Source organism: Genypterus blacodes, unplaced genomic scaffold, assembly GCF_046128005.1.
Source record: "Genypterus blacodes isolate CSIRO-AG114 ecotype Tasmania unplaced genomic scaffold, CSIRO-AGI_Gbla_v1 ptg000108l_1, whole genome shotgun sequence".
Taxonomy (NCBI): domain Eukaryota; kingdom Metazoa; phylum Chordata; class Actinopteri; order Ophidiiformes; family Ophidiidae; genus Genypterus; species Genypterus blacodes.
This window is the reverse complement of record NW_027466912.1, coordinates 576,364-603,691: the sequence shown is the minus strand read 5'-3', so window position 1 is coordinate 603,691 and position 27,328 is coordinate 576,364. Positions and strand designations below refer to the sequence as shown.

Sequence of the window (27,328 nt, the reverse complement as noted above, 5' to 3'; positions counted from 1 at the left end):
GGTTATCCGGAAATCAGTAGTCCCGTGATGTCTGGGAGTGCTAGCGTAGCATCGGGAATGACCAAAGCGTCTTTCTCCATTTGATTCATTCAAGATATGTTGAGAGTTACCGTCCGGCTCCATTGTTTTCTCACGTCATGGACTTATCCTTGTCGGAATATGTTGGAGGATGCAATCGCCAGGATGGTCGGTAACTGGATGAGCTAACGGGATTGAAGTTAGCTTCTACGGAGTTAAGATTTGTGTCACAAGGGCAAAATGGTTCAATAATTCGAGGCTGCCCACCGATAATAAGAAGTCATGTCGCGCTTAGCGTTGGAGCAACTCAATGATTTCGCCGACTACACTGATTGTCAAGAGCTAAGTGAGATTCTCCGAAAAAGCAGTCTGTCAGATGTTCGCCTGAGCCCAGACGGACGTCACATCCATGTCATCCTTCGTAAGCCTCAAGTCGGTCTTGTGACTTTTGACAAATATGAACGACCAAATGTGAACGACCAGCTCGCTCAGAACCAGAAGAAGCTGGATTTAGGTGTGGCACGAACCACACCAATTTTGGATATTTTGTATTTGGACCATAAACATATCAACGTTAGAGATCATGTTGTCGTGGTTGTGCACGAGAATGGAAAAGCTGAGTTTTGGAAATTCCAGGAGTCTAAAATGAGCTGGAATCTCCTGCATATGTCAGACTTGTGCAACAGCCCCCGAGCCAGAGTGGTGTCAATGTGTGTGACCTCTGACCTGCTCATCTGGTGTGAGGAGAGACCCCCATCAGAGAGCTCCTCTGCCCTCAGTAGTAGCAGCAGCAGCAACAACAACAATTTCACATACTGTATTTGCAAACGTGCCTTTGAAGTGGAGGAAGGGGCCGTCAGCTTGGGTGCAGTCAAAATTGGGCTCCACAACAACCCACGCTTCACTTTGGTCAGCTCAGGAGACCATGTGTATCTTCTTCCAGATAAGAATGGAAAGTCCCTGCCGAACAGCTGGACATTTCTGCTATCCTGGTCCCCAAGAGATGATACATTCAGGGTCAGCAGCATGTATGAGAGCACTCCTTTTAAAAAGGAATCCGCATCAGCCAAAGAGAATGACTTTAAAAGGTTGGTGACGGACTGTGTTGGATATTTATCAGCTGGTGAACTACCGGAGATCTATGGTTTCTCTCCTGCAGCTTGTGGCGGCCTGCTGCTTTTGCTCAGCACAGGTTGGGTTTGCCTGCTACAGAGAGAAGGGATACTTCGACAGGTATACAAAGTGGCAGACAACTGTTCAGTAAACTGTGAGACCCACACTAGTCTGTGTATTTACCAGAACATGCTAGCAATCACGAAAGAGCAAAGTCTCTATCTGATAGACCTGAGCTGTGGCAGAGAGTTTGGGAAGATTTTACTTAAGAGGGAGGGTTTATTGTTTATGAACAAGACTGAGGAACGGACACCTCACCTGCTCTCAGAAATGGGTCTGTTTGTGGTGGTGAACCGTGAACCCAGTTTTAATATGAAGCTCTCTGGTACAGCGGAGGACATCTGCCCAGGAAATCTCCTATTAGAGGCTGTGTTCGAGGAGGCCTGCAAATACTACCAACAGAGGAGCCTAAGCAGTGCCCAGCTCACTGTTGATGCACTAAAAAAAGGAGGCAGGTTCCAGGCCCCCATCTCTTTAGTCTCCATCCTGCAAAACTACTTGAATGCAGGATCAATATGTAGGGAGGTGGAGGTGTCCCAGAGAGACAAAGCTGAAGGTGACGCTCGGCAAGACAAATTAAAGTGCTCTCTAGAGTCCGAGTTGAAGGCTTTGGTGTCTCTAGAGGAGATGAAGGCGAGTATAGTGCGTGGAAATGTTAATGAGGTGGAGGTAGTGTGTGAAAGTCTAGTTCAGCAAGAAGTGACCAGGCTTCTGTCCTCTGAGCTCGATAATGAGGCTCTATTGTACCTCAACGACATTTTTAGCATCTTCCCATATAAGTCATGGACAGCAGTGCAGGTTGCCCTCCAGCTACACTACAACGGGGAGGGTTCTCTGTCCAGCAGGGCCCCTCCAGATGTATGGAAGACTGTCCTTTGTCCCTCTCAGACACCCAGAACCCCAGCCAATTTCCCATATACTAATGGTGAGCCAAAACATAAGCTCAGCCTCAACATTGATAGTTTTACCAACTCCATCCCTAAATCCGCTGTCTCCACAGCTATCCTGCCTGTGTTTGAGCTCCTCTGCCTCTCAGTTTTTAATTTCCAGCCACAGTGGTTACCCAGGTTCCTCCACCTTGCCCAGCAACAACAAACTTCAGCTGGACTAGGCCTGGCTTCTTCCTCCTGGAGCTACTCTGGTGGGAGGGGAGGGGAAGGAGGTGAGAGCGGTGTGCCGCTCTATAAACGAGCCCTGTGTGTCTTGTCCAGCCTGGGGCCAGACCGAGACCAGAACCAAGACTTGGAGGTAGAGCTGTTGCTGGTCAGTGGTCGGCCTAATGCCATTCTTCAGGCTCTGAGGATTCTTATGGGAAAGCAGCAGTGGGAGCGTGTGGCCCAGGTGGCCCAGACGTTCTGCAAGCAGGGACCACTTCTCAACAAAGACATATTCACTACACTGCTGTGTGAAGTGGCCCAGCACAGAAACCTGGACCCCTACTTAGATCTTCTGTGGGCTCTGTGCCCTGAGGACATCACTGTCACCACCATCCTTAACTTAGTGCTGAAAAACATCCCCTCCCCTAATATGACCTCCTCACCATCCTTGTCTGACAGTATCTCATCATCCCCGACTCCCTTCTCAGACTCCCTTCAAAGCCAGCTGACAGTTGGCCTGTTGAAGCCCCTATTGAGAAAAGTTCTTCAGCGGGAGACCAAGCCGACGCACTACGCAGACATTCTCCAGTCCCAAACATTCCCCCCTCCTGTACCCCCCCGCCAGCCTACGGAGTCACCTAGGACCTTGATTACTTCTAGGACAGACTCGGCTCTGGGCAACATGGCTCTATTTGCGGAAAATTCTGAACTGCAGGTATCCACACACACAAACATCCAAGGAGCCAGGATGACACTACCTGCTAACCCAGTGTGACACACCTGCACAGTGGCTACGCCCACACACACATGCCCTCGTCTGTTTGTAGAAAATAATATGGCTATCAATACAGCTAGAACTGCTCAATTAATCACGTGAAGATATGAAAATGTGGGATTATTACGTCGTGAAAGGCAGCAATTTAATTGATTAAAGAACGTCTGGATGCACCTCACGTGGCACAGAGTGTTTTTGTATGATATTCTGCTGGACAGTAGATAAAGCAGAGGAGCATGTCATTGATCCATGTATGTAAACTGTTTATATTTTAATGTAATTAAGAATAACAATATGTGTGGTTGGATATATATCATTACACATTAGAAATTGTGATTGATTTTTTTTTTTTTTAATGCAAAAATGTTTGCTTAATTTTTTTATACACTTCAAAGCAGTGTGAGATCAGAGCCACTTAATGCATCTTCAGCCTTGAAATCAATGTGGTTACTCGATATGTTTGTTATATAGAAATCCCAGTATTTTTCAGAACAAGCAACGTGATGTTTTGGGAAAACTCAAGCAGCCCTAGTTTCAACCTAACTGAAGATATGTGTTTAAACAACAATCAGTTGTATCATAAGAATGAGGTTATTTGACACTTGAAGACCTCACTACTATGACATAACCCTAACTGATCTTTCATTGTAAAACAAAAAAACTGCACTCATTTTAAGTCTTAATGTGTTTATCTGCTGTATTATTCATCTCCTCAGCCTTAAATGGACTTGGATGCACATAGATGAGAACATTATTGCATTAGCCTTTGTCAAAATGCCATTGTTAAATAATATATATCAGATACACAGTATAATGTTGAAGAAACCTGTCCAACCCTTCTATCTACTGTGTGTATGTGTTTATTGTTCGGTGTGTAAAACATTTTGTTGTAACCTTGAATGTATTTGTGTCTGCTGATTGCAACCAGATATTGCCTGCCTTTCATTAGCTGTTTATGTCAAAGTGCACTCGACATTCATGCAGTGGAGAGTTTACTTAATAAGGATTACTGTGAAGAGCAGGCATGTGTGTTTTACTGTTGGTTTTAATTAAAACTATAGCAACTTTATTGGAAATTGGAAATTGGTCAGGGTCATGCTAGATACACTCGCTGGATCTTCTTCTCGACACGCCTCTCTTAAAGTGAAAGGTTCAATGTTAAGCCGTGTCAACCAGTTTTTCTACCTTTTCTGAGTTTGATAGAGTGGATCAGTGGACACAGGCAAGTCACATTCAATTAATGCACGTTTTATTTGGTGTTAAAAAGTAGTGACACGTCTAAAAGGGCTTAAACAAATACCTTATTTAAAGAAGATAAAAGTGTGACGTGTGATAAAGTATTCCTTTGTCAGCTCAGATGTTTTCCTGAGCCTTCATGAAGAGGAAGTCCTAATAGCCCTTTCAATAATTAATGTCTCAACGTAAAAAATAGTCTCCATACTGCGATGAAAATTTACTAAATGGGTAGCCAATATCCTATATCAATCAATATCACAAAAATATGGCTTGCAACTTCCATAAACTGAGATATGGCTCATATAAAAGCATTTCTGTAGCTATTATATACATTTTCCCTTTGTGTTAGTTTCTATCAAGCTCTAAACTTTAACTTTTTACATGTGAATTAAAGGCTGTTGGGGTCTGTAAAACAGACCCAAACTGTCTACCCTTTCAGAATGGCCCCTCTTCTTCTATTCTTGTCATGGAATTTTGTACCTTGTCATGGAACCAGAGTTGTCCACTCTGGTTCTTCTCAGCCCAACTCACAGGACATTCCAGTCAGAGTACACAGTAAAATGACACAACTCTCCTGGAGCCCAATTGTGGGTAAGGCAATGCATTTAGTGACTCACATGGGCACCATATGTAGGGTCATATCTTCATTCATAGCCCCAGCGAATGGTTAATGCTATTAAAATAGTTCTGCCCTCCCCCTCTTAGCTTTCTCCATGCTCTGATTTCAGGCAGATTTGATCACACTTTTGAGCAAGTGCAGTTTAATTATGTTTCAGGGTCTACATATAATTCTGATGCATAATTGTTAGTCATCTGTGGTGCTTGTTCTTATCACAGATATGTTTTTGTACAGAAATGTGGACATATTTAAAACTAAAAATATTTTTTCTTTTTTTGCCCTTTCAAGTTCAGTGCCTTTCATAGTGCTTCTTTTGATTACATTGCGTCGCCACAGTCATGACGCAGCTCATCCTGATGGTAGAACAGACAGTCTGTTGACTGTAGGCACATTTACCGTGATCTGGCCAGGAGTTGTTGATCTGTAACGCACTGCAAGATGAGTTTCCATGATGTCATATTGTCATATTAACATTGTCACTTAGGTAAGGTGTACCTTAACAAGCGTGACAGTATCTGTTGGGCAGAAAAGTGACTTCCTGTGTGAGACATTTAATATGAATTTGCCCTGTAATTTTCTTCTGACTAAAGTTAACAAATGGAAGTTGTGTACCGGCCTAACAAAGTGTCCCATTTATATTTTGTGAAATAATAAGACTGCATTGCATTTATTTAAGAACTAATACTGTATTGAACTAAACTAAGCTTGTTCTGATCTTGTTCTGTACATGGGGTTGATAAAATCTTTGCAATATATTTAGAATGGAATACAATACAATGCAACAGACCTGCAATAAATGCTACCATCTTTAAGTGTACTTATTGATTTACTATATTACATATACATTGACAACAAAAACTTTAGCCCAGGTAGGCTATTGCTGTGTCAACTGCAAGAGAATAGACACCATATTGAGAAATCAAAGCAAATGTAAAAGAAATGCAATTGCAGAAAGTAGCGATGAGATGGTTTATTAACCCTTGTATTATGTTGAAAAAAAATCACGTTGATTATGTTGCGGGTCATTTTGACCCGTACTGTGTAAATCCACTCAAAACAGTCAAAAAAAACAGGTTAAACCAATAACAACTTTGTTTTAGATAATATAAACATTGAGAAAAGAGACTAAATTCTAAACAGAATATTTTTTTAATTCCAACACTAAATTTAAGAACTATTAAGTTAAAGTTTATCCCTCTTCACGAACACGTTTTTTAAAATTTAACTTGCCCCATTTTCTCAGATTTTCAATGTTCAACATTTTCAATGTTCTCCACATGATGGACACAATGTAACCGTGTGTTTTCTGCAGATGAAAACACAGTCAAAATATAAATAATTGGGGATTTATTTTGGATCTGAACAGCTACTTACCTACATTAAAGTGTCCGGGTCAAAATGACCCGCCAACATCATCAACGTAACCAAAATCTGCACAGACCTAACACTACACTTAAAAGTGTCCAGATTTTACACACCAGTTCATGACCCCAGATGAGGAAAAGTCACAAAAGAAAAAGAAAAAGAAAGGATAACCCGTACTTTGATCAACACAAAAACACAATGGGTCAAATTGACCCTTAACATAATGCAAGGGTTAAAGTAGGGCCGTGACAAGCTGAAGATAAAGGTTCATTTACCCCAAAACTGAGGAATATTCTGAGCTGAATATGGACTGTGAAAATTATTTTTACAGCTTCGAGTAGAAAAAACAAAGTTATTGAACTCCAAGATTCCATTGCCGCTACAGTCAAAGTTAGTTTTACTGGAGGAATGCCCGCAGTATTTGTACAAAAATATCACATTTAGTGCTGAATAGCAAAGAAAAACAAAATGGTGTACAAAACAAACAAATATCTTAGAATATTCGCACATCACTACTTCAAAATACTACATTTACAGTCACAGTTTTATAACGAGAAAATCATCATCGTCACACCAGAAAGTGCATGTAATTCATTAATTGCATGATTTATGTGGGAAAGGGTGGATGGATTTCCAAAAAAGTGCAAATATCATTGAAAATGTTACCCACTGGTACAACCTTATGATCAAAGTGCCAGTGAATGGACTCTGTAATGGAGTCTGGTACATTAAATGTGGAAATGAAGGAACAAAGGCACGCACAGCAGAAACATCAGACTTAATGCTGTGATCCGAAAACATAAAAACCAAACTTGAGTTGTTTGAAACATAAACCATACACAGCAATCAGATTCAACAGCATCTCAGTTCATACATTGAATGTTCATGTAATACAAAATTTGAAATGCATTTCCTTGAAATGTTTAAAACCTGTGGAGTCCCCAAAACCTGGGACACCCCAAGATAAACTCAGAAAGGGTGATGTTTAGTGAGGAGCATAGAACAAGAATAGGGCAAACATCTCTGCTGTTTTCCATTCACTCACTTTCACTGTTATGCTACACTGCACACACACACACACATATACACAGCTGAGTTGTCCCGTCAGTAGGACTTCATGTTGGCTCTTGGAATGATGTTCATGCTGATATGGTTGCTGGAAACACAGACATTGAAAGTTGGCAAAAGATGCAACAAATCCAATCAATCAAATGTGACTCTTTCCGTCTTTCTTTCACATACACACTCTCTGTCTCTCTATCTCCTACTTCCTCTCGCGCGCAGAGAAACCAACACTTTTGGGACTTTGTTGTGGACACACCGGTTGCTGGGGACAGCTAATCGGCTATGTAGCGTGTTGGGGACTATGGGGGGTTGGGAACTTCCCAGCGGGGATTGGGGTGGTGTTTGTGTTTTACTGTTCCTGAATGTTCTCTTTAATTGTTTAGTAGTAGTAGTAGTAGTTCACATTTAGATTTTATGTTATGTTATAATAGCTGGTGGCACCATGAGTGAGAATGTGTGTGCTGTGAATGACTACATGCATGCCACACTGGTGTGATTGAGTGACCTATGCCTGATAATAATTGCTAGTCTTGAAAGGCTGTTGTAGATCCCTAAGTCTCTCACCTCACCTCACCTCACCTTCACTTCTAACCTGTGGCTTGCCACAATATTATATTATTCTGATCTTCTGTGCTTCTATGTTTATACTATTCATCCATCCAACCGATATCTAACACCACTTCTCCACTACTACAAACTTTTGGTTTGGTAATGGGCCCCATAATTAACTTCTGGGGAGTAGAATTGGTTGAATGATGGAGTCGAGCAGTTTGATCCAGATTTATATGTACATTTACAATCTGTATGAGTGTAGTATCCTGCATGTTTTCTCTCTTAATTATTTTACTGTCATACATATCATTGGGCGGGGGTTCTTATATTTCATGCTGTTTTCTGCAGTTTGTTTCTGCAGTTTTTTGTCTCTGTTGATTGCCACGGGCCAGTTCTGAAAATGCTGTTTTCTCCGTCGTCCTTCTAATGAGGGAGATAATAACACTCAATCATCTGCAGAGAGCAAATACTTGATCTCTGAGCTGTGTGACTTCTTCTGCTGCATGGTTTCCCAGGATGGTGGACAGCTCATTAATAACATACTTCTCTCTCTCATTATTCTCTTTTTCTCTGTTACTTACTCAGACATATCGGAGTGCTCCATTCTTCTGTAATACTTTGCAAGTTTCACTGAAAAGATGACACTAGGGATGAAGAAGATCAAACACCAGCCCAGACTGAACCAGAATGCATTCTAGAGAAAGAGAGAGAGCGAGTTGTAAAGTAATGTAACTATGAACTGGTTAAGTCAGTTTTCAGTCTTTTGTTTTTACTAGAATTTAATTCAATTACAGCATTGATATTATTTGATCTACATTGTCATGCCATGTCATCATAAGTGGCTGTGCTTTCTCACTGTTGCTTATCCTTTTCACCTAATTTACATGTTTATCACAGATCCTTGTTCTCTTTATTAATTACTCTCTCTGTGTATTTTAACAATATCCAAAACGTTTCATAACCACATGCAAATTGTTATGTGAGATGCATTCTTCAATAGAAATATTCAGCAAACAGACAAAAATAATCATGTGTGTTTCATGTGGAGCCAGATCCAGTAGAGCCATCAGTAGAACCATCAGTAGAACCACCAGTAGATTAATCTATTACACTTTATTAATGTAGCACCTGACATTTTCGCAACATTTCCACAAGGTAAATTGGTGCTGTTTGGCCCTCTCTTAATGCCCTTATTTTTGATATGACTAACATTACATTCCTTAAACTGGCCCCTGCATTTCAGATTCTATTTTATAAACTAATTAAGGTTCAAATATGCAACAGAGGTATGAACTTGTGCGCCTCACCAAAGACTCCACCACCTGTGTGCAGAGGACCATCTCTGCTGTGTCCACAGCTTCAGCCACTGGACCACAGCGTCCCACCTGCTGTGTGATCTAAGGGAGCGTGAACAAATGTGTGCACAGAAATATAAGACATACATTTCAATAGGTGAACACATAAGATCTAGTGCATTTGAATGGACTTTACCGTTAGGTTGACCCAGTCTGCATAAGTAATGAAGTAACTCATCTGACAGTCCAAGAATTCTCTGCTTTCCTATTATCAATACAAAGAGAGAGGCAAATTCCACACATTTTCTCCCTACTTTACACTCGAAAGTCATGAGGAATCAGTAATTTCATCCGGTGGAATGATTGTAAGTACTCTGTGGTGACCACAAAACAATTGCAACAGTGTCCCCACATCAAAGTAGCTGGTAATTGTTTAAATTCAAATTCTATTCTCGTGTAGTTAGTAGTACTGTATATGCATAGCATTTGAAGCACAAACACACCTTCACTTAATGAACATAAAGTTCGCTTTTGTGCAACCTATGGCTAACCACAGGAATAAAGGAGCCACATGGAGCAGTTAGTCTTGTTACTGGTGACTTGTAAAGGTCTACTCACAGTCCCAACAATCTGGGTGGTATTTGTGCTGAGGAAGTCTTGTGCTGTTTCCAATGTACTCAACGCCTTCCCCACTGCTGCCTGTAAGAGGCCAGAATGATTAGTGAGAATACATTCTCCTTTCTAACCATTCCAGCTTAAGTCAATGTACTCACGCTGATGTTTTCTCCCAGGGATTGAAGGTATACTATGGATGAATTTAGTTTCTCCTGGGGGCAAAATAGTAGATTCCTTTATTTAAATGTATGTAAATTCAAATGACATATGTAACATGGATCAAGACTCACCATTTGTGGGAAGATGTTTGTTTCTATGTTGGTCTGTATCTGCCTCAGCTTAATGGCCTCATCCCTTAGCTCTGTCACAACACCAGGATTTGTCTAAAAAAAGAGCAAGGATTGCAAGTGGCTGTATTTACATTCAGACTTGTTTCAAGCTCAGTCAGAATCTCAGTCTAAAATGCTGTGATTTACAATGTGTGACACGTCTGTAGCAATATAGGGTGTCCCAATGAGCTGCCTAAGTAGACAGCATGATGCTGACTACTTAGGCAGCTGACTATGTAGGCAGCTCACTAGGTATTGGGACAGACCAACATTATTTGGTCATTCCTGACGAGTTGTTTTTAATCGGCATATACTTTAAGTGATTGAATATAATCAGCATGGTGTTAATCCAGGACTCACTTGACTAGAAGCCAACCTTTCAAGTTTATCTGCCGTGGAATTGAAATTTATCTTGGAAATGTGATCGATCTGAGGAAGGCAAACAGAAAACAATGGATTCAAGCTAGGTGTTACAATAATAACATTAGTAGAATAGTAAATGATGAATAATTTACCATTAGCAATGGTGATTACCTGCTGTGTGACCATCGTGACATTAAAATCTTTAGCTTTGGCTGAGAAGTTGCTGAGCTGCTTTTGAATTTCAGGGCTCAGAAGAGTGAGATCGGGCAGGCTGATATTTGCATTCTCAATGTACTTCTGCATCTCCTCTGTGTACTGTGTGTATGAGAGAAGAAAGTCTAGGCCATGCATTTTATCATCAGCTTCATGCATGTTATTATACAGAATGGTTTGTTGTGAGGTATAGCAAATGGACAAATCTTACTTTAGATACATTGAGCAGGTCCTCGAGGTCTATGAACTCATTGAGGTGGAGTGTCGACCACAGAGGCTCATTTTTCTCACAGTCACTGTATACAGACAGAGAAACATAATGTAGGAGTGAATTTATCTGTGCAACCCTTAATCATATTGACAGGCTTAGAGAGTGGATGAACCCTGCAGATTTCAAGAAAGAACTCCCACAAAAATGTCATAAAGAAAACATTTACCAAGAAATAAAACCATATATGTATGACTGGGGGGCTGGGTCTACATACCTATAAACATCATTGAAAGTGAGATTGGTTTCCAGTTGCAATGCTGGGCCTAACTCAAACCCTGGAATTAAACCTGGAGTATCAATGAACTGAAAAGAATGAAGCTGTGTTAATATTGTTAACACAACACTGTTTATGACATCAATAATGCAAAAAAGTACATGTGCATGTTGAGCAGTAATGAATGAATGAGTGTATGTGTACGTATGACTACCTTTAGTAGGTTTCCATTGTCCCATGGCCGACAGATCAGGGTGTAGGCATTCCCACAAATGAGGAACAACAGCAGCACAAGCACCATGAGCAGCCAGCAGAAAATGAAGGTAAAGCCTGTACCCCTACAGCCAAATTCAGGTCACGGGTTAAACAGGTGCAAGTTTAAAATAGGTTGAAGATCACACTCTACAAAGCACCAAGAGATTGGACACATTCACCAAGTCTATGTAACCCCAAAAGTTTGATAAAGTTTGTCATATTTTGTGAAATAATGTGTTTCATTTGAGCCTGGATCTACAAATGTCACAAGACACACTAGGCCACTGTCTTACAGGCAAAAACTTACAGGTTCTCCTTTTAGTACCTGACCAAAATAATGATGTGCAGCCCTGGTTATAGATGCACTAATTCACTGAGACCAGATTGTTTCCCCACATTGATAGATACAATTTCCCATCCTTTTTCCTACATACATTTTACCCGGCTGCAGTGATAGAGGGAGGTGTGTTTGACTGCTCAGCCTACTATTTTACCACGCTGCTCAAATCAAATCAACCTGCTAATGTGATGTTTCCCTGCTAGCCATTGTAACTGACTTGGGATGAAGCGGGAGCACTCTTTGTGCTTTGTGGGTGTTGGACGACTGAACGGGGCAGACGCCATTACAACAGATCTATTCATGGCTCGCTTCTATTCTCAAGGCACATTACATACAGAGCTTTATAAATATGCACCTAAATACTCCAAGAGCAAGAGCCTTGAGAGCTTTGAGAACAAGGGCATAAGATGGACTTATTGTTGAATGACTTTGTTTGTTCACCTCACAAACAAGAGTGAAAACATGTATTCCTTTGTTTAAGTCATACATCATATACATTGAAATCACACCGTTTTGTGTGCGGAGGGTACATTGTGGACATTCTTTAACAATTTGTTGCAAAGAGGTACAGTATATACTTAAGTATAAGTTTTTTTGATCAGAAATCTCATGGGGTGTATCGAAGACCCTACTTATTTCCTCTGAGGAGATAATTGTTGGGCAGTTGAAATGTTATCTTGAAGAATGCGATGCAGTCCATCAATTAAATATAATTAATTGGACATACGTAGGTAGCACACAGATACCAGACCCTGAATAAAATGTTCTTTGTTGTAGAGTGCTACATCACACCCACATCCATTAATTATAGCTCCTTTGGTGTTAAACGGTCTCTCTAGTGCCAGACTTACTCTATTTCTGACAGATCTTTTTTTCAGTTTTTGCCATGCTGGATTATGTTGTCATTTTTTAATTAGATTAAGATTATCCTGACACCTGTTTTAGGAACTTAATTTCAGGGTATGCCTCTGTAGGTTCTTCATCCTCCTTTGGAGTGGGAATAAAATGTAGTGAATTAAATATTGTATATTTTAAACCATTCACAGTAAGCTGCATTTCAGGATTGCCTTTTTGTGTTATGTACCTTATTAGTTTTCATGTACTTTTGCATCTAAAATTGAAATATAAGATAGTACAGTGCATCCCAGAACTCACATCATGAGAAAGAGGCCACCGCAGTTTGCTGTGCAGGATCGTTCTGTGGGGTCTGCATTTGGTCTCAATCCCAGGGGGCCCAAGACCAACCCCAGGATGTTACACACCACCACCAGGAGGACCGCACAGCACAGGGCTAGAAAAATTCCCCATCTGGAAGTGTGCACAAATACAATTTTGCATTAAAACTCACCTGACATGATCTTTTTATATTTTGGTCGCAAAATGGAAGAAATATCCAAGCATAAATACAAATCCAGCTTTCAAATTTAACAAAAGTAAAATGAACTTCAGTATCGATAGCAAATGTACAATGTGAAAATGACCACAGCTTAGTTTGTAGAGTGAAAACCTTTTAGCTTTAGAATGTGTGTGTAATATACCTGATATGTTCAGCTTTCTCGACCGTTGGAGTTATCGTACTGAATTCTCTTTGTATCTGAAGCAGAGTATCTGACACATAGGTCAGACCAGATAAAGGGATGTCACTGGTCAACTGGGAGATCTGACTCTGTATCTCATCCAGCTGCTGCTTTATGCCTGGATAAACACACAGCCATGCATGTATGTACAATCATAAGCAACACATGCACAGATCAGATCTTTTACAATTGTGGATAAGGCTCATACTCAGCAAAAATAATACGACTAATAATACTGTATATATGTAAGCTATACAAGCAAATATATTCAGTATGTATATACACAGAGGTGGGTAGAATATTCATTATTTTTAGAGCATAGTTAAGGGGATGCATCATGATTAATTGTTGATTTACCTTTTGGAGTACAGATAAATGTAAAAAGAAATGAGAAAACACCATAGTGTGCATGAAAACGCCTACATTTCTCTAGGAATATGAGGAAAAACTCTAGAGAAAACATAAATGAATAAGGAAAAAGCAAGAAACCTCGGGAGAGGCAATTCCAAGTGAGATTCCCCCTCCACAAATGGCTGGGTGTGCAAGAGGGACTTCTAGTATTACAATAAAGCATGCAAATTTTATATCAATATACATCATAAAGGTTTGGACAGATCCATGTCTCCAGACTGCACAGTCACATCTATGTATACTGCATTTTGATGTCACCAGATGACGAAATTTACATCATGCAGAGCCTGGACAGAAGAAGTTCATGTTCAGCATCAAAGGCCTTTTTCAGGTCAATAAACACTGTTCCCTCAACATTTTCCCAATCCAAAGGGCACCTCATCCTTCAAATAAAATAACAATTTGCTTATTCTGTAGAATGCTGGATTTAAATCCAAATGTGGATGGAGATGTTCATTATTTTCTAGATGGTTAATCGGCTATTCTGCAACCACCTTCTCTAGCGACTTTGAAATAATGAGATTGACATTAGGCAGCAGTAGTTTGTCGTCTTATGTTTTATTATTATCATGAAATAATGAACAGTAGTTTCCTCCGTTTGTCATTTTAGAGCACAAGTGTTAAACTCAAGGCCCGCGGACCGAATGAGGCCCGCCATGTCATTTTATGTGGCCCGGGAGAGCAAATAAACGTCTATGTTGCTTATAAGCGCACATTGACCATTAACTACATTTCCCACAATGCATGTCAATTTTGTGACCCGCGAAGTGACGGCATCCTGCCACTAAATGGCAGTGTTTCCACACAGCGTCAGATCAGCGTTTAACAAAGGTGATTTTCCGAGGATAGATTCTCTGATATTTTAGTAAATGATTCTTTCATGTAATCTACATCTGTGAACGGCTTTCCATGCCTTACGATCTCCTTGAAATTATATTTGCTCTCCCCCGCTTTCCACAGCAGTATCCAAATCGCTCTTTCACGTTCATTTCCAGCTTTCCAAGCATATTATTATTGATAATTATTATTATTTCTCTTCTGTATTGTTTTCAGTGAAAGTAAATTGCAACTGTACAGGCAGAATTAAACTCTCTATGTTCCTCCAAGACTTCTTTTGGATTTATCCACGGCTAGTGAGTCAGTTTAGTTCACATTACCTCACAGAGTTGTTGTTGTTTGTATTGTTTTGTATATACTCTACTCTGAAATTTCAGGTTATTCATTATATGTTTTGTAAAAATGATAGTTCAATAAAAGTAAACATTTGCAATATGAACTTGTACTTCTTTGCTTTAAAACAAAGGGAAAACTTGGAGTTGTCCATTTACATCTATTTATAGATTATTTTGCTATGATTTTTACTAATTCGGCCCACTTGTGTCCTGTTTTAGAGTGTTTTAAAGTGTTTTTAGTTATTTTCTATGCATCTTTTGTATCTATTAACTATTTATTATCTATCCGGAGGTTAATATTAATGTTAATATACTCCCCCTGTCAGACCGACAGATTGCAGCGCAAATGTTGAAGCGCGCACGCACGGAATAAAACCGCTGCAGCACGGAGCCCCGACTTATCCTGTGCACATCAGAATGGTAGAGTAGCTCCCATTGAGCATCGACATCAGATAGGAAAGCTTGAAATTCTCTGTGCTAGAGCCCTTGTGCTCGGAGTATGTTGACAGTTTTCACAACAGTGTTCATCACATCGCCAAGCTGGACTGTCTTGGCACAGAGGGCTGGGTGATACAGTGCATTCAAACAGCCTCACCTCCACTTTCAGCTCACTCACACTGTGCGGTGTCTGTGGCATCTGTGATTGTGGCATTTTCCCAACGTGAATTTCCTGCACTCACTTGCTTTTTTGCATTTCTTTGGTTCTGCCAGTTTTGGTCACCCATACTTAAGATTTTCTTTGATTGCCCTTGTTTTGTAGAGAAGCTGTCTTGTTCAACAGTAGCTCCTGCAGGCCATAGTTTGGACACCCCTGAATTAGAAGATTATCAAGGCATTCTGGAGGGAATCTTCCTGCCCGGTATCAGTCTCAAGTCATCGCACCTCATCAGGTTTGACAAGACCCTGAGAGTGGGACAAACTATCAGCGTCATAACCCTGTGTCATGGTTGTTATTTCCTATTTTATTTATAGTATTTTCTGTTGCATATTGCAGCATATTTTGCTATACTTGCTGCTTTTGTGTTTCCTGTCTTGTGTTACCTGTGTGATTGTCCTCACCTGATCCCCATTGTCATCAGCCCTGTGTGTATAACGCCTGAGCCTTTCCCTCACCTTTTGTCAGTTTGGTTTCTCTGTGTTCCTTTGTGCTGCTTGTTTGGTAAGTTGGCTCGTATTTGAGTTTCCCCCCTTAGTTTACAGTGGCTTGTTGCATGCTACCCAAGTTACCCTGTTGTGTTTTCGCTGTGAATGGTTTTCTGTTACCCAATGTGTGTGTGTTCCATCATTAAAGACTTTCTTCTGTTATCTCTGTCTGGCCCTGTACTTGAGTCCCCCTTCTTGCACTTGATCTGGCTCAGACTGCCACACATCAAAAGGCTTTAGGTGACCATGGCACTTTCCGGCAGGAGGTGCTAGAGGAGAGGCAGTAGGTGCTTTCTCTTAAGAGAACCTTTTGCCAGATCTCTATACCTAACAAGTCAGTGTTGTGCTCACTCACTTTGAACAGCATCCTTGGTTTCATTGGTGACTCTCTGAGGAATGCTGTTGAAATTATCTTCCCCCTGAAATGAAGACAAGTAGAACATGGCATTACAGGCAGTTATTCCAGAGAGCAGGTGTAGACAGAACCTATAACTTTGTTGTAAAAACCAATACTGGATCTAGACGTGTGGCTATGACAACACCATTCAGTCAGTTACTCTTCAGTCCATCAGAGTTGTCCATTTTGTTAAAGACTTGATGTTAGAGTCACTGTTGCAAAAAAAAGGTCAAAATGTTATAAGAATAGTTGTAATTTCTTAAGAGAGTGTGGAGGAAAAGAGCAGTCTGTCAGGATGTGTCAAAATGAAGCTGAGGCTCTGGTGAAGTTGTACTTTACTTACTTTATACTTTAGTATGTTTTCTTTGAATTATCAAAATATTTCAACTTCATTCATGTAACATTCAGATTTTCTTCAAATATCACTTAAATCTCAACACCTGTTTTCCTTAACAGTGGCCGAATATCCATGTGCACACTTTGATATAAAAGTGCAAAAATATGCATACCTGTATGACTTTTCGTTTTGTATGCAAGTGGGAACATTTACATACAATTCACATATGGTGTTAATTAGTCAAACGCAACACACACAATAGTGTTTACAGTGACAGCTGAAAATGTATTATAATATATTTCATAGGCTTTGTGGAGGTAAGTACGGGATGTGCATAAGTCGAGCGTTCGTAAATAAGGGACTGCCTGTACACTCTGGGTTGATGGATCAATAGAATCTCTAACCTCCTTGATCTTAGATTTAAGATCAGCCTTTATGACATCATCCAACGCAGACTGGAGGTCACTCAAAGAGGAACTCTGTAGAGAACAAAAAACAGACAAGCCCACCCACAGTTTATACTTACAGCTAACAGTATCTTAAAATAGTATATATATATATATACAATAAGGATTGTGGGGTCAACTTGGGGTTTGCATTCACAACCAGGGTTTTGGCTCCGGCAGTCTGTGGTTTTGTTTCAATGGGTCAAGGGATGGCACGTCACCGGTCTAGCAAAACCTGTTTATGACTAGAAGTGAGGGAGAGTTATCTGAAACCCAATCCAAGTATCAATGGGCTGTTAACACTCCACCATTTTGGAGCCTGAATGAACATATGACCAGATGTGGGGAATTGTTACCTGATGCCTTGTTTTCCGTTGATTCTTTCCCAAATCCCTTTAGTCATAGAGATGCAAATTGCATTTTATGTTGTTGTGACTTATCTTGCGCCTCTACATGTTTTACTATCATGGTGAACTATTAATCGGAAAACATTTTATTTAGGGCTGGGCCACGATTACAATTTTTAATCGCATGACTTGCTGCATTTGATCGCGATTGTTATGCACAAAATTCAATAATGAATTCAAAAGTAGTGTATTGCCAATCTGCCTGCAGTTTATAGCTAGTGAGCAACAGACTTTCAAAATAATCATAATTAAAAAGAAACTGTGTCAACACAATAACGCGTTAACTTGCCGAGCCCAAATGTTATTGTACATTTTCATTCTATAGGCCCTTGTAGTAATAATAATAATGTGTCTGTTAGGATTAGAGATGATTGTGATTATGATTATCATGATGATGTTAATTTCAAACGGCTGATAGCCCTCCTAGCATATTGCAGTTTTGAGATCTGACAGAACTCCAATATGAAAAAGACATTTTTTTCCCCTCCAGGCAGAAGCACGAGCAACAACATGTGAGCTGTAGCTGAACACCAAAAGGGCTGGCCCTCGAGAGTCTACCCTCGGTCTGCTCTGGCACTACGATCAGACACATTGGGATATAAACATCGCCCAGTGTCACCAAATCAGCCAACAATAGGGAACATGTATAGAGTGTTTGCTAACCAATATGTTCCACTCGAGTACATAATTCCCTCCACTACACGTGCCAAAATTCTGGTCCAGGCCTTGTGGTCTAAAGAAAGATTAACCTATTACAGATAGGCTCCTTCCAGTGTGGCAGGTCTGTTTAAGGGGAGCTTCCTCACCTACAGGACATTCCCTTGCATCGGTGCTATGTGCCATGTGCCGGGCCGATGCTGACAACAATGCTTCAGTGCTGGACATCCAAATTCTTTGCGATGCATCTGAGAAAGCCTATAGATCAGTAGCATACCTGGGAGTAGTGAACCCTGAGTGTCATTCATAATGGCCAGGTCAAGTATCGCTCCCAAGCAACAGTTATTGATGACCGCCTGGAGCTATGCGCTGCACTCACTGGAGCCCAGCTTGCCAAGTTACTACAGACCGAGACCAGTCTGTAACCATGTGGTTAGACAACAGTGCTGAGCTGGATACAGTCTATATCCCGCCAGTACAAGGTATTTGTCGGGATGCGGCTGGCTCTTTTGAGGAGGATACGGGCTGATAGCTTTCCTGAGAAGCTAAAGGCACTAGAACAGGGTAACCCAGTCCACCCATGCAGCTGCTTAGGTGCACTCTCTCCTGAATATGAATAGTTCTTGGGCCTCATTAGGGTCGGTGGTCAACTACGGAAGACGGCCAGTCGTCCTCAGTCCTGTACAACCTGTCTCAGCTCTTGGTTTAGGATTGTGATAAACTACTTCCTGCTGGCCCAGAACAAATCTTTGCAGAGATTACTAGCTTAACACCTGAGGTGCTACATTTACTTAATGAGCAGAGAGATAGGGCAGTTTGCATGCTGCAGTCAGGCATCATAGTGTTACTGCTGGTTCATTTAATTGTTTCTTTTTAAGTGTTTATTTGATCGGGTGTTCATTTATGTCGGTGTGTTACCAATAATAGCACAGGCAATTGTTAATGTCCGTAGCATAACACAGCAACTACTGTCAGTTGAGCCCAATCACGTGAGATGATTACATTACATTACATTATGAGATGATTAGTCTATAGAACCTTATTTGTCCATTTTCAGATTAGTCTATAGAACCTTATTTGTCCATTTCAGGGTTTGGTGTGACAAATGTTTACAGTGTGGACTGTGAGGTTGAGATTTTCTTGAATTTCATCAGAAATCACAGCTATACTAGACAGAAAGCACTAGCAATGCAAAAACTGGTCAAGAGCTGCAACTGAAAGGATATGTGGATTCTAAAAGGTTTGACAACATATTTTGGGACAATGGCCTGTAGATACAGTACTTATCTCAGCTCTGTTATTATCCTTTCAGGTGACATTATTATTGATTTTTGCTGAATGTGCTAGAACAGGTCACTGTAAACCTATTACCTACTACTTACAGTCAGGGAGAAGTCCACGGTTAAGGTTAGTTTCTGTAGCTCTGGATTAAGAAGCTCACATTTGTTGCAAGCTGGATTGGAGATGGTCTGGTTGATCCGATTTTGAAGAGATGTGACATTGGTCTCGAGAAGGTTCATGCTGGTCTGGAGCCTTGCCAGAGTCGTTTTCAGTTCATTCAGATGATTACTGGTGTTGACAGTCTCTGCTCATACAAAATACACACAAACAAAAGGAATGGTGAAGTCATTGATGTATTTAGGAGGTTTGCTACCTGGAATTTAATTAGAAAAAATGACAAGATGTAATTAAAGCAACAAAGCCTATTTCTAATAGAAGTTAACGTTAGTTGCAGGGTCGTGTGACTGCAGGGTTGGGATGGGTTTCGGGGTGGGATATCCTCTGTTTTTTTTTGTTACTCTTTTTTGTCGGGATTTTTCCTGATGTGGGTCTGGAAAGCTCTTTGAGACATTGTATGTGATATTGGTCTTAACAAATGAAGTTGACTTAACTTGACTGAAATTGCATGTTGTGACCCTAACTCTGCTGCTCTGTTTCCCTTGCCTGTTTTAATTTTATTCACTGCACTTTTCTTCTATTAAATTTCTTCTAAAATTTACTTCTGCATACATGTGTGATCACAATTGATACATCAGCAGTGTCGTGCGCTTATTCACTTGAGTACTTTATAGCAATCTGGACGTTTAAATACTGAGAGCCATATGTATCTACATGAAAGAAGCAAAGCAAATTGCAGTCAGATGAGTGTTCCTGTGCATTCGCAAGGTGCATGAAATGAATGTCTGACAACTAATTACACAATCAGCGAAAGTGCCCATCTACAAAGCGCATCTAGCATGTAAATGAGTTTAAAAAGTCACAGAATGGTGGAATCCAACATGGAGCCCTCAACAAGCTCAGAAAATCAAAATTCAAAGATATTTAAATGCAAACACTTATCAGTGAAGTGACAAAAATGCAAGACCTTTTACAAGGACCTAATTCAACTCCAACCACTAAATGGAATATGGGCTTCTATTACTATAACATTCATGCAACAGACTTCAACCGCTATATCACTGTATAACCGCTATACAAAGGAGGAGTATTCGAGATGCAGGCCACACAAGAAATAACGGCGAAGCAGACTTTAGTGACACGACACGCTCTAGGTAACAGAAATCCCAGATGAACTTGAAATACAGGCAAAGGGAAAACACAACTCAGGGAAACTCAAATGCCAGGCATACAAGCCATAGTATAAACAAAGGGGCATAACTCAAATACCAGCATTCAGCTAAGGGGAAAAGTTGTAACACAAAAATAGGAGCACATCACACAAGTCTCAGGGAAATGATGACAGAGAAATTTAAACCAGAATTGAGCCCGGCTAATTGCGTTGGACTTGAGAAAATTTAACGGAATACATAGTTAACTATTCTTCAAATATCCCCACCCATTATAGACACAGATATGAAAAGCAGGGATATACACAACCTGAAGCTGTTCACGTGTTTATTTACCAATAATGTGCATCCCTGTACAAAAATTAAGACCAACATTTTTTATCATAGTAAGAATTGAAATTCCAGACAGAATAGCACTGAGGCTGCACTATACCTTGGTCCAAACGTCTAACTGAGAGCAGTGCTATGTCAAAGGTTCTTCTGAAGCGATCCTGGATCTCTGTACCCAACGTAGCTCCAATGGCTGGCACACACAAACACACACAGATACACAGACGTATATCCTTGTCACATAAAGAGAACAGAACTGCATGAGTTACATTACTTGACTTGTTCTACAAATTTTACATTGTTACCTCCCTGTACTCACTGTTAAGGTTTTCAGTAACCACATCTATGGTCTTGAAGCTCTCATTCATCACATGCTCTATTTGCTGGAGGGAGAAAAACACACAAAAGCATACTATAGATGTATAGGACAGATTATTTAAGCAGCAGTTTGGGAATGAAATTATCAAACAAAACACAGTCATGTCTTTCCCACCAACCCTCTCTCTTATGTTTGCATCTTGAGATAAGTGTGTTGACACTGCAGGGTTGGCAGACGCTTTATCAACAGGGTTAGTTGAGAATTGAGGGTCTGTTTGCACTACTTACAAGTCTTTGACTCATAGTAGATTGATGGAACAGCCTTATTATGTGTTTACTAACTAGAGTATTTGGGTGATCAAATGATAAAATTTTCAGAAAAAAGTTCCAACCTTTGGTCGAATTCTCTCTTACCTGAGGCACAAACGTGAGGAAGGTGTTGAGGTTGTCTAAGGATTTGTTAACCTCTGCTGTACTTTGGTCCACACTTACACTGAGGGCCTCATTACTTTTGAACATGCAGATGCTTCCGGCTCTAAAAAGGTGATAAAAAAAGAAGAAGGCCACACTTACACCTTGCAATACCATGCAATCTGCAGGTGTAGATCAGAATGCAATCCAATCTGCCAGACACCACTTTCGGATGTGGTAAAACTCACATAATAATCCAGACCAATATTCATAACATACTGGTCTTTGTCACAAGAAGGCAGGTATAAATTATCCTGATCTTGTGTTGTACCGGTTTTTCTCTCTGCTCCTCTTTGTTCTCCTAGTGTGTGTGGGTGTTGTTGGAATATAACAAATAATGTCAACACACATATAAGTAGATGCAGTAACTGAGGTTAATATAGTCAAGTAACCAAATGGCTGGCCCCGGGAAAGTCTGGAGATGGAGTAATACACACGAGCATTTTAGCGTCTCTCTCCAGGAGGGCTAGATAACACATATCTGCCAATAGGTGAAGAGGTCACTGTATCACTTCATCGAAGCTTCAAACATCTGTGGTCAGGAAGAGGGAAGAGAGGGGGTTCGCATAGACGGGCAGTCAGGGGGAGCTTCTTCAGATCAAAGGGCTAATTACACTATACTGTTCTTTAATTTACACAAAGAGTATTCTACTTTCCCCCACAGACATCTGTTCATCCCTCAGATTTGAATCTTAGCGCTGCCCCTCTTGAAGCTGGCTGACCAATAGATAAGAGTTAAACTACATTGTCATCAGTGAATTAGAATATTAAGTAAACGCCCTGTATATGCGGGATAAATAGGGCAGCAAGGAGATATTTGATTGTCCTTCTTTGGTGCATGCCAGAGTTGGAACCAGCGCTGTCCAAGGTCTTATTCCAGTAAAGCTCTCCTGAAGATTCCAGTTCATCTTTGCCTCATCTTTTCCTCTTGATTCACCACAAACGAACACGCAGAAGAATATCAGAACGATTCTTCAATAGTGTGACTGTTTTTTGTTCTCGCTTCTCATATGCCGATTCATTATCCAGTACCCAGCTCCAAACAAGTAATCCTGATTCCTTTATGATTGCTCTTACAACATATATAACAGCCTGTTTTCCTTTCTACCCTTTAGACTTGCTTTATCTAAAAACTGTGCATACTTAAAATTTGACTGCCTACTTTATGATTGAGTTTTTTTTAGTTTTAGCGTGTCAGTCCTTACACCCTGTTTCTTGACAATGAAAGTGCCCTCACTCACAACTTGAAAATGTCACCCTGACCCATCTCCCTGGCTTTGCTCATTCTCATTCATAAAGTTATTTAAATGGCAGATATGACTTAAACATGGACATGCGCTTAGAATGTGGACAGTTAAGGGGTAATATACGGTAAACACGGTAATGTTGAATTTCAAATTTCAAACAAGTCTTTAAAACAGACATGAAACTCACAAAATGATCGCTGTAGTGATAAATACACTCCAGTAGAGGGCTCTTCTGTGACAGTGAATAGATGATTTTTGCTTCTGGTTCATCTCCCCACCACAGTTACCACAGCAGCGACAGCACATCAAGAAGAAACCAACTATGGGCATTAGAAGGATATACAAGATTCCGATGGCAGCACACACGAGGAAACCTACTTCATACTGCAGGGCCTGAGAACAAATACATACGCGAGCACACACACAAACACACACAGAAAAAAGGCAGATCCTGATGTTTTTTGTGACGTCAAACACTTTATGACATTAGTGCATCGTAAAACTGTGGTAAAAGTTGAGTAGAGCGCAAGGGTTCAAGTAACTACAGGAGGAAGCAACACATACAGGGTGGTTTAACTTCAAACACTCTCAGATTACCCTGAGTATTACCCGAGGTGCTCTGAGGAGGGCGTACCTCGGGGCTTTTTAGAAGCATAATGGCATCCTTGAATATGTAACATTATTCACTTACTTGTTTGATGAAATCTGGATCTGCCGTCACCTGTTCAAAATCATTGGCAACTTGTAGGATCAGATCTAGGGTGTGGATTGTAATACAGAGAAATGTATCCTGTAAAATAGTGCTTTTGTATCATTTCAGAAAAAATATGATAGTGTATATATAAGAGGACATTGACTAATAATTACTGTCTGTGCTAGTCAGTCGCATACTGTACATAAACCTCAGCAAATGCACATTGTGTGGTCTGCTGCCTAGGTAGAGAGGTACCAAGATTCAGGTTCAAGTCTGATTTTTTCAATGTCACAAAGCTGGCTTCAGATCGCACTCTGTCGCCACTGTGACTCATGCCCCATAGGACGCCTGTTACGGAGCAGCATATGTTCCGGCTTAGTCGGGCAGAAGACAACGTATTTTGCAAGTTAAGTCAAATCAAATCCAGCTTTAATTACTGTAATGTACATATGACTGTGAGTCTGAGTTTGACATGCTCCCAGTGACCACATGCACCAGAACTATTCCACTTACACAGAACGGTGTATACTTTGTATATTTTCCCTATGTTTATATTGCACATGTTTATATTATTTTATTTTCGTTTAAGTCTTGATGCTTCTTTTTGCCTGCCGCTGTAACACCGCAAATTTCCCCATGTGGGACTTATTATCTTAACAGCTTTCTTGGTGATCAATAACAAATACACAAAAACCGCAAACATGTTTCAAATGTTTTCTTAACCAATTAGAGCCAGTCTTCCTTGTAGAATAGAGTATTTATCTTGCCTTTAACTCGCCTTTTTACGCTCTCAATCTCCTTCTGCTCAAAAAGACCACTGAGGGCAACAATGGCTCAACGAAAAAAAGTTATGTAAAAGTTATTCCTAAGTTTGCTGAAGGTTCGAGTAGAACATCCCACACCTAAGGGGACACTGACCTTTAGGTAAGGGCTTAGGCTGGAATGTGTTGAGAAAGGACTGCACAAGATCTTTCATAAAGCCCACTCCTTTGTCCACCTCTGTGTTCTGGTATTGGGGTTGGGGGAGGATGTGCAGGGTTACACCTGCTGGACAGTCAGCCTGTGGAGGGGTAGACTGGGCTAGGGTTAGCCCCAACAGTAACACTCCTACCCCAGCACTGAACACACCTGTGAAACTCCTCATACATTCATGGAGCCCCATCCTTACAGTTGCAATGGCCTCTCTTTTGATGTGTCTGGAAACAAGAGATACAGACTGAATTCAATGACTGGTAATAGGAGACTAGAGTGAACTGGTTATCAAAACCTGCAGGGCGAGTTACAAACGAGAGGGGTCGGAGCAGATTTAAAGCTATTGAGAACAGTTTTCTTTATCCAGAAACACTGAGACAGTATTTTAGCACACAGTGTGAGGGAAACTATGAAGACTCATTGCCATGACATGTCCATAGTATAAACACATGAGCTCACTTCAGATACCTGCACTACCACTGTTTATCCAAAACAAACTCTCTCTCAAGGTAGCAGATATTAAAATAATACTGAAGAGGAAAAACATAATCTACATTCATACATTCATGTATGATGCATTCTGTGAGATAAAATCAAAGAGTACATCATACATGGTAAACGTTTTGAACTTAAGTATCTATTTGCCAACCAGTATACTCGGGATCAAAATGCAGAAGCGATTGTAAAGCGTGGCCAGCAAGGAATCCATCACAAACTGAATTATTTTTGTGTCAGCGCTGCTATTGACTCTTTTATCAGGCACAACAAATCATAAAAAAAATATCAAAAAACATTTTTCACCTATGCAGATCTTAGCAAGTTAATTAAAATTGCTTCCATTAGGGTGTCACTATGCACTACCTGCTGGTAAAATTACAGATCTGCTTCCTCATATGCTTAAATGAAGTTGAAAAGCGAGGACGTTTTTTCCAGACACAATAATGGAGGTTGTGGCCGTGCCTTAAACATAGGATATTTACTTACTAGAGATCTGGAAACAAAGCAGCTGATACTTTGATTGCTGTGGAGTTATGGGTGTGAGTGGGCCAGCATAAAACAGTAAAGTTAAGAGCATAGAATAAGGAAACAGTGAGAGGATTAGAATGATTAAGAGGAAAGGTAGATGCAGAGAGGTAGTGTCAGAAAATAACAGAATTAGTTTTCTCGTTCAGTAGAGAGAGTCAACTCACCTATATTGGTTGAACAGTGAAGGACCGTTGTTGTGGTCTGATCTCCCCCGGGTGTATGAAAATACAGGCCAGGAGAAACCTGGTGTGCTCTACCTCTGCTAAAACTATGAAGTTCAGTATGTGACAGTCTAAAGAATACTGGCACTAAAGTGAGAGGAAGCGCATAGATGGGAGTAAGGAAGTGAGAGAGGAGAAACAGTGAGGGGGGAGGGAACAAAGCAGATCATTGACAGGGTTACAGGCTACAACAAAAGTCATTTCACACATTGTTTCCTGGATTCTGATGCATGTGTATCTAAGTGTCTGCGGGAATAGGATGGGGGCAGGGTATTCATTGTGCAAACTGATATTGTAGCAGGGGTTTATTTGTACTCCTTGATGTAGTTATACACAGCAGCAAACAGTCAGGGCCCTTGTCAGAAAAAAATAGAAACAACAATTCGGAAAACAGCATTACATAGTGCTCTTTAACTATATTACTGTGTAATATCGTTACACAATAATTTAATACACAATATAGTTAGTTAGTTAGTTAGTATTAAAATAGACTAGTTAGATGTCATGTAATTATGTTAGCATAAATAAAGTACAGTATTGACATCAAAGCACCACTGAGGATTTTTGTAAGGAAGTATCAGGAAAGGAGGAATGTTACCCGATACCTGCTGACATTGTGAAACTGCCTGAGACAAAAACTGACCTGTACTGTTTAGCTAACAAAAACAAACATGTCTAACATTAGTGCTTAAGTTTCTGTTGTGGCTTATCTGTGAGGGAGGGTTGACAGAATAGATAATTGCATGACAGGAGCGATGGCTGTACACTGGTATCTCCCTCTCTCAACCCTAAAATGCATGCCTGCATTTGAACATGTAAGGTGTTGTGGACCAAGGGTGTGGACTGAGTTCCATAACTTAGCTTGGTCTTAAGTCACAAATTTCCCTGATTTGAGATTAAACACAGTTGGCAAATCAATTTTGACTCAAAAAGACTTGATAGTTAACAGTTAATTAGCTACTTTAAATTATTGTTGTAACTCACTTCAGAACTTGTACCTTTACTTGCCTGTCCTAGCTTGGAACTTCAGACTTGTGACATGCAAAAGTACAACTTGTCACAACTGTGCTGTGGGACTCCATGTTTCCCACTTATTCCTTCCTTCCTCCGATGCTCACATACCTCTGTCTCGTCTGGTTG

General features: G+C 40.4%; 2 protein-coding genes across 3 annotated transcripts; one reads left to right on the top strand and one right to left on the bottom strand.

The window, feature by feature from the left end:
- Positions 1-12: 12 nt before the first annotated feature.
- On the top strand, positions 13-7,038 carry hps6 (HPS6 biogenesis of lysosomal organelles complex 2 subunit 3). Its single transcript, XM_076160881.1, has one exon. The coding sequence runs from the start codon at positions 301-303 to the stop codon at positions 3,061-3,063; it is 2,763 nt and encodes a 920-aa protein (XP_076016996.1). The 5' UTR covers positions 13-300; the 3' UTR covers positions 3,064-7,038.
- Positions 6,751-26,515, bottom strand: prom2 (prominin 2). Of its 2 annotated transcripts, none has more exons than XM_076160884.1 (24): positions 26,132-26,515; positions 24,888-25,165; positions 23,967-24,031; positions 23,463-23,668; positions 21,972-22,092; positions 21,559-21,622; positions 21,343-21,432; positions 19,725-19,927; positions 17,237-17,311; positions 16,454-16,517; positions 13,334-13,490; positions 12,951-13,103; positions 11,415-11,538; positions 11,201-11,289; positions 10,927-11,011; positions 10,674-10,817; positions 10,500-10,568; positions 10,101-10,193; positions 9,969-10,022; positions 9,814-9,894; positions 9,392-9,460; positions 9,208-9,297; positions 8,482-8,594; positions 6,751-7,439 (listed from the first exon to the last, which is right to left on the bottom strand). In XM_076160884.1, exons 2-24 carry the CDS (start codon positions 25,129-25,131, stop codon positions 7,388-7,390), a joined length of 2,505 nt encoding a protein of 834 aa, XP_076016999.1. In that variant the 5' UTR covers positions 25,132-25,165; positions 26,132-26,515; the 3' UTR covers positions 6,751-7,387. The 2 variants fall into 2 exon arrangements, with proteins under 2 accessions (XP_076016999.1, XP_076017000.1); XM_076160885.1 differs by lacking the exon at positions 26,132-26,515 and having other exon boundaries at positions 24,888-25,029; positions 25,098-25,119.
- Between the last annotated feature and the right edge of the window lie 813 nt (positions 26,516-27,328).

Coding starts and splice junctions, on each gene's coding strand:
- hps6 (XM_076160881.1), top strand. CDS start 301: ATGTCGCGCTTAGCGTTGGAGCAACTCAATGATTTCGCCGACTACACT.
- prom2 (XM_076160884.1), bottom strand. CDS start 25,131: ATGGGGCTCCATGAATGTATGAGGAGTTTCACAGGTGTGTTCAGTGCT. Junction 11,539..12,950: donor GGTGGCCTCTTTCTCATGAT/GTGAGTTCTGGG, acceptor ATTTGGCTGTAG/GGGTACAGGCTTTACCTTCA. Junction 9,461..9,813: donor CCACCCAGATTGTTGGGACT/GTGAGTAGACCT, acceptor TATTGATAATAG/GAAAGCAGAGAATTCTTGGA.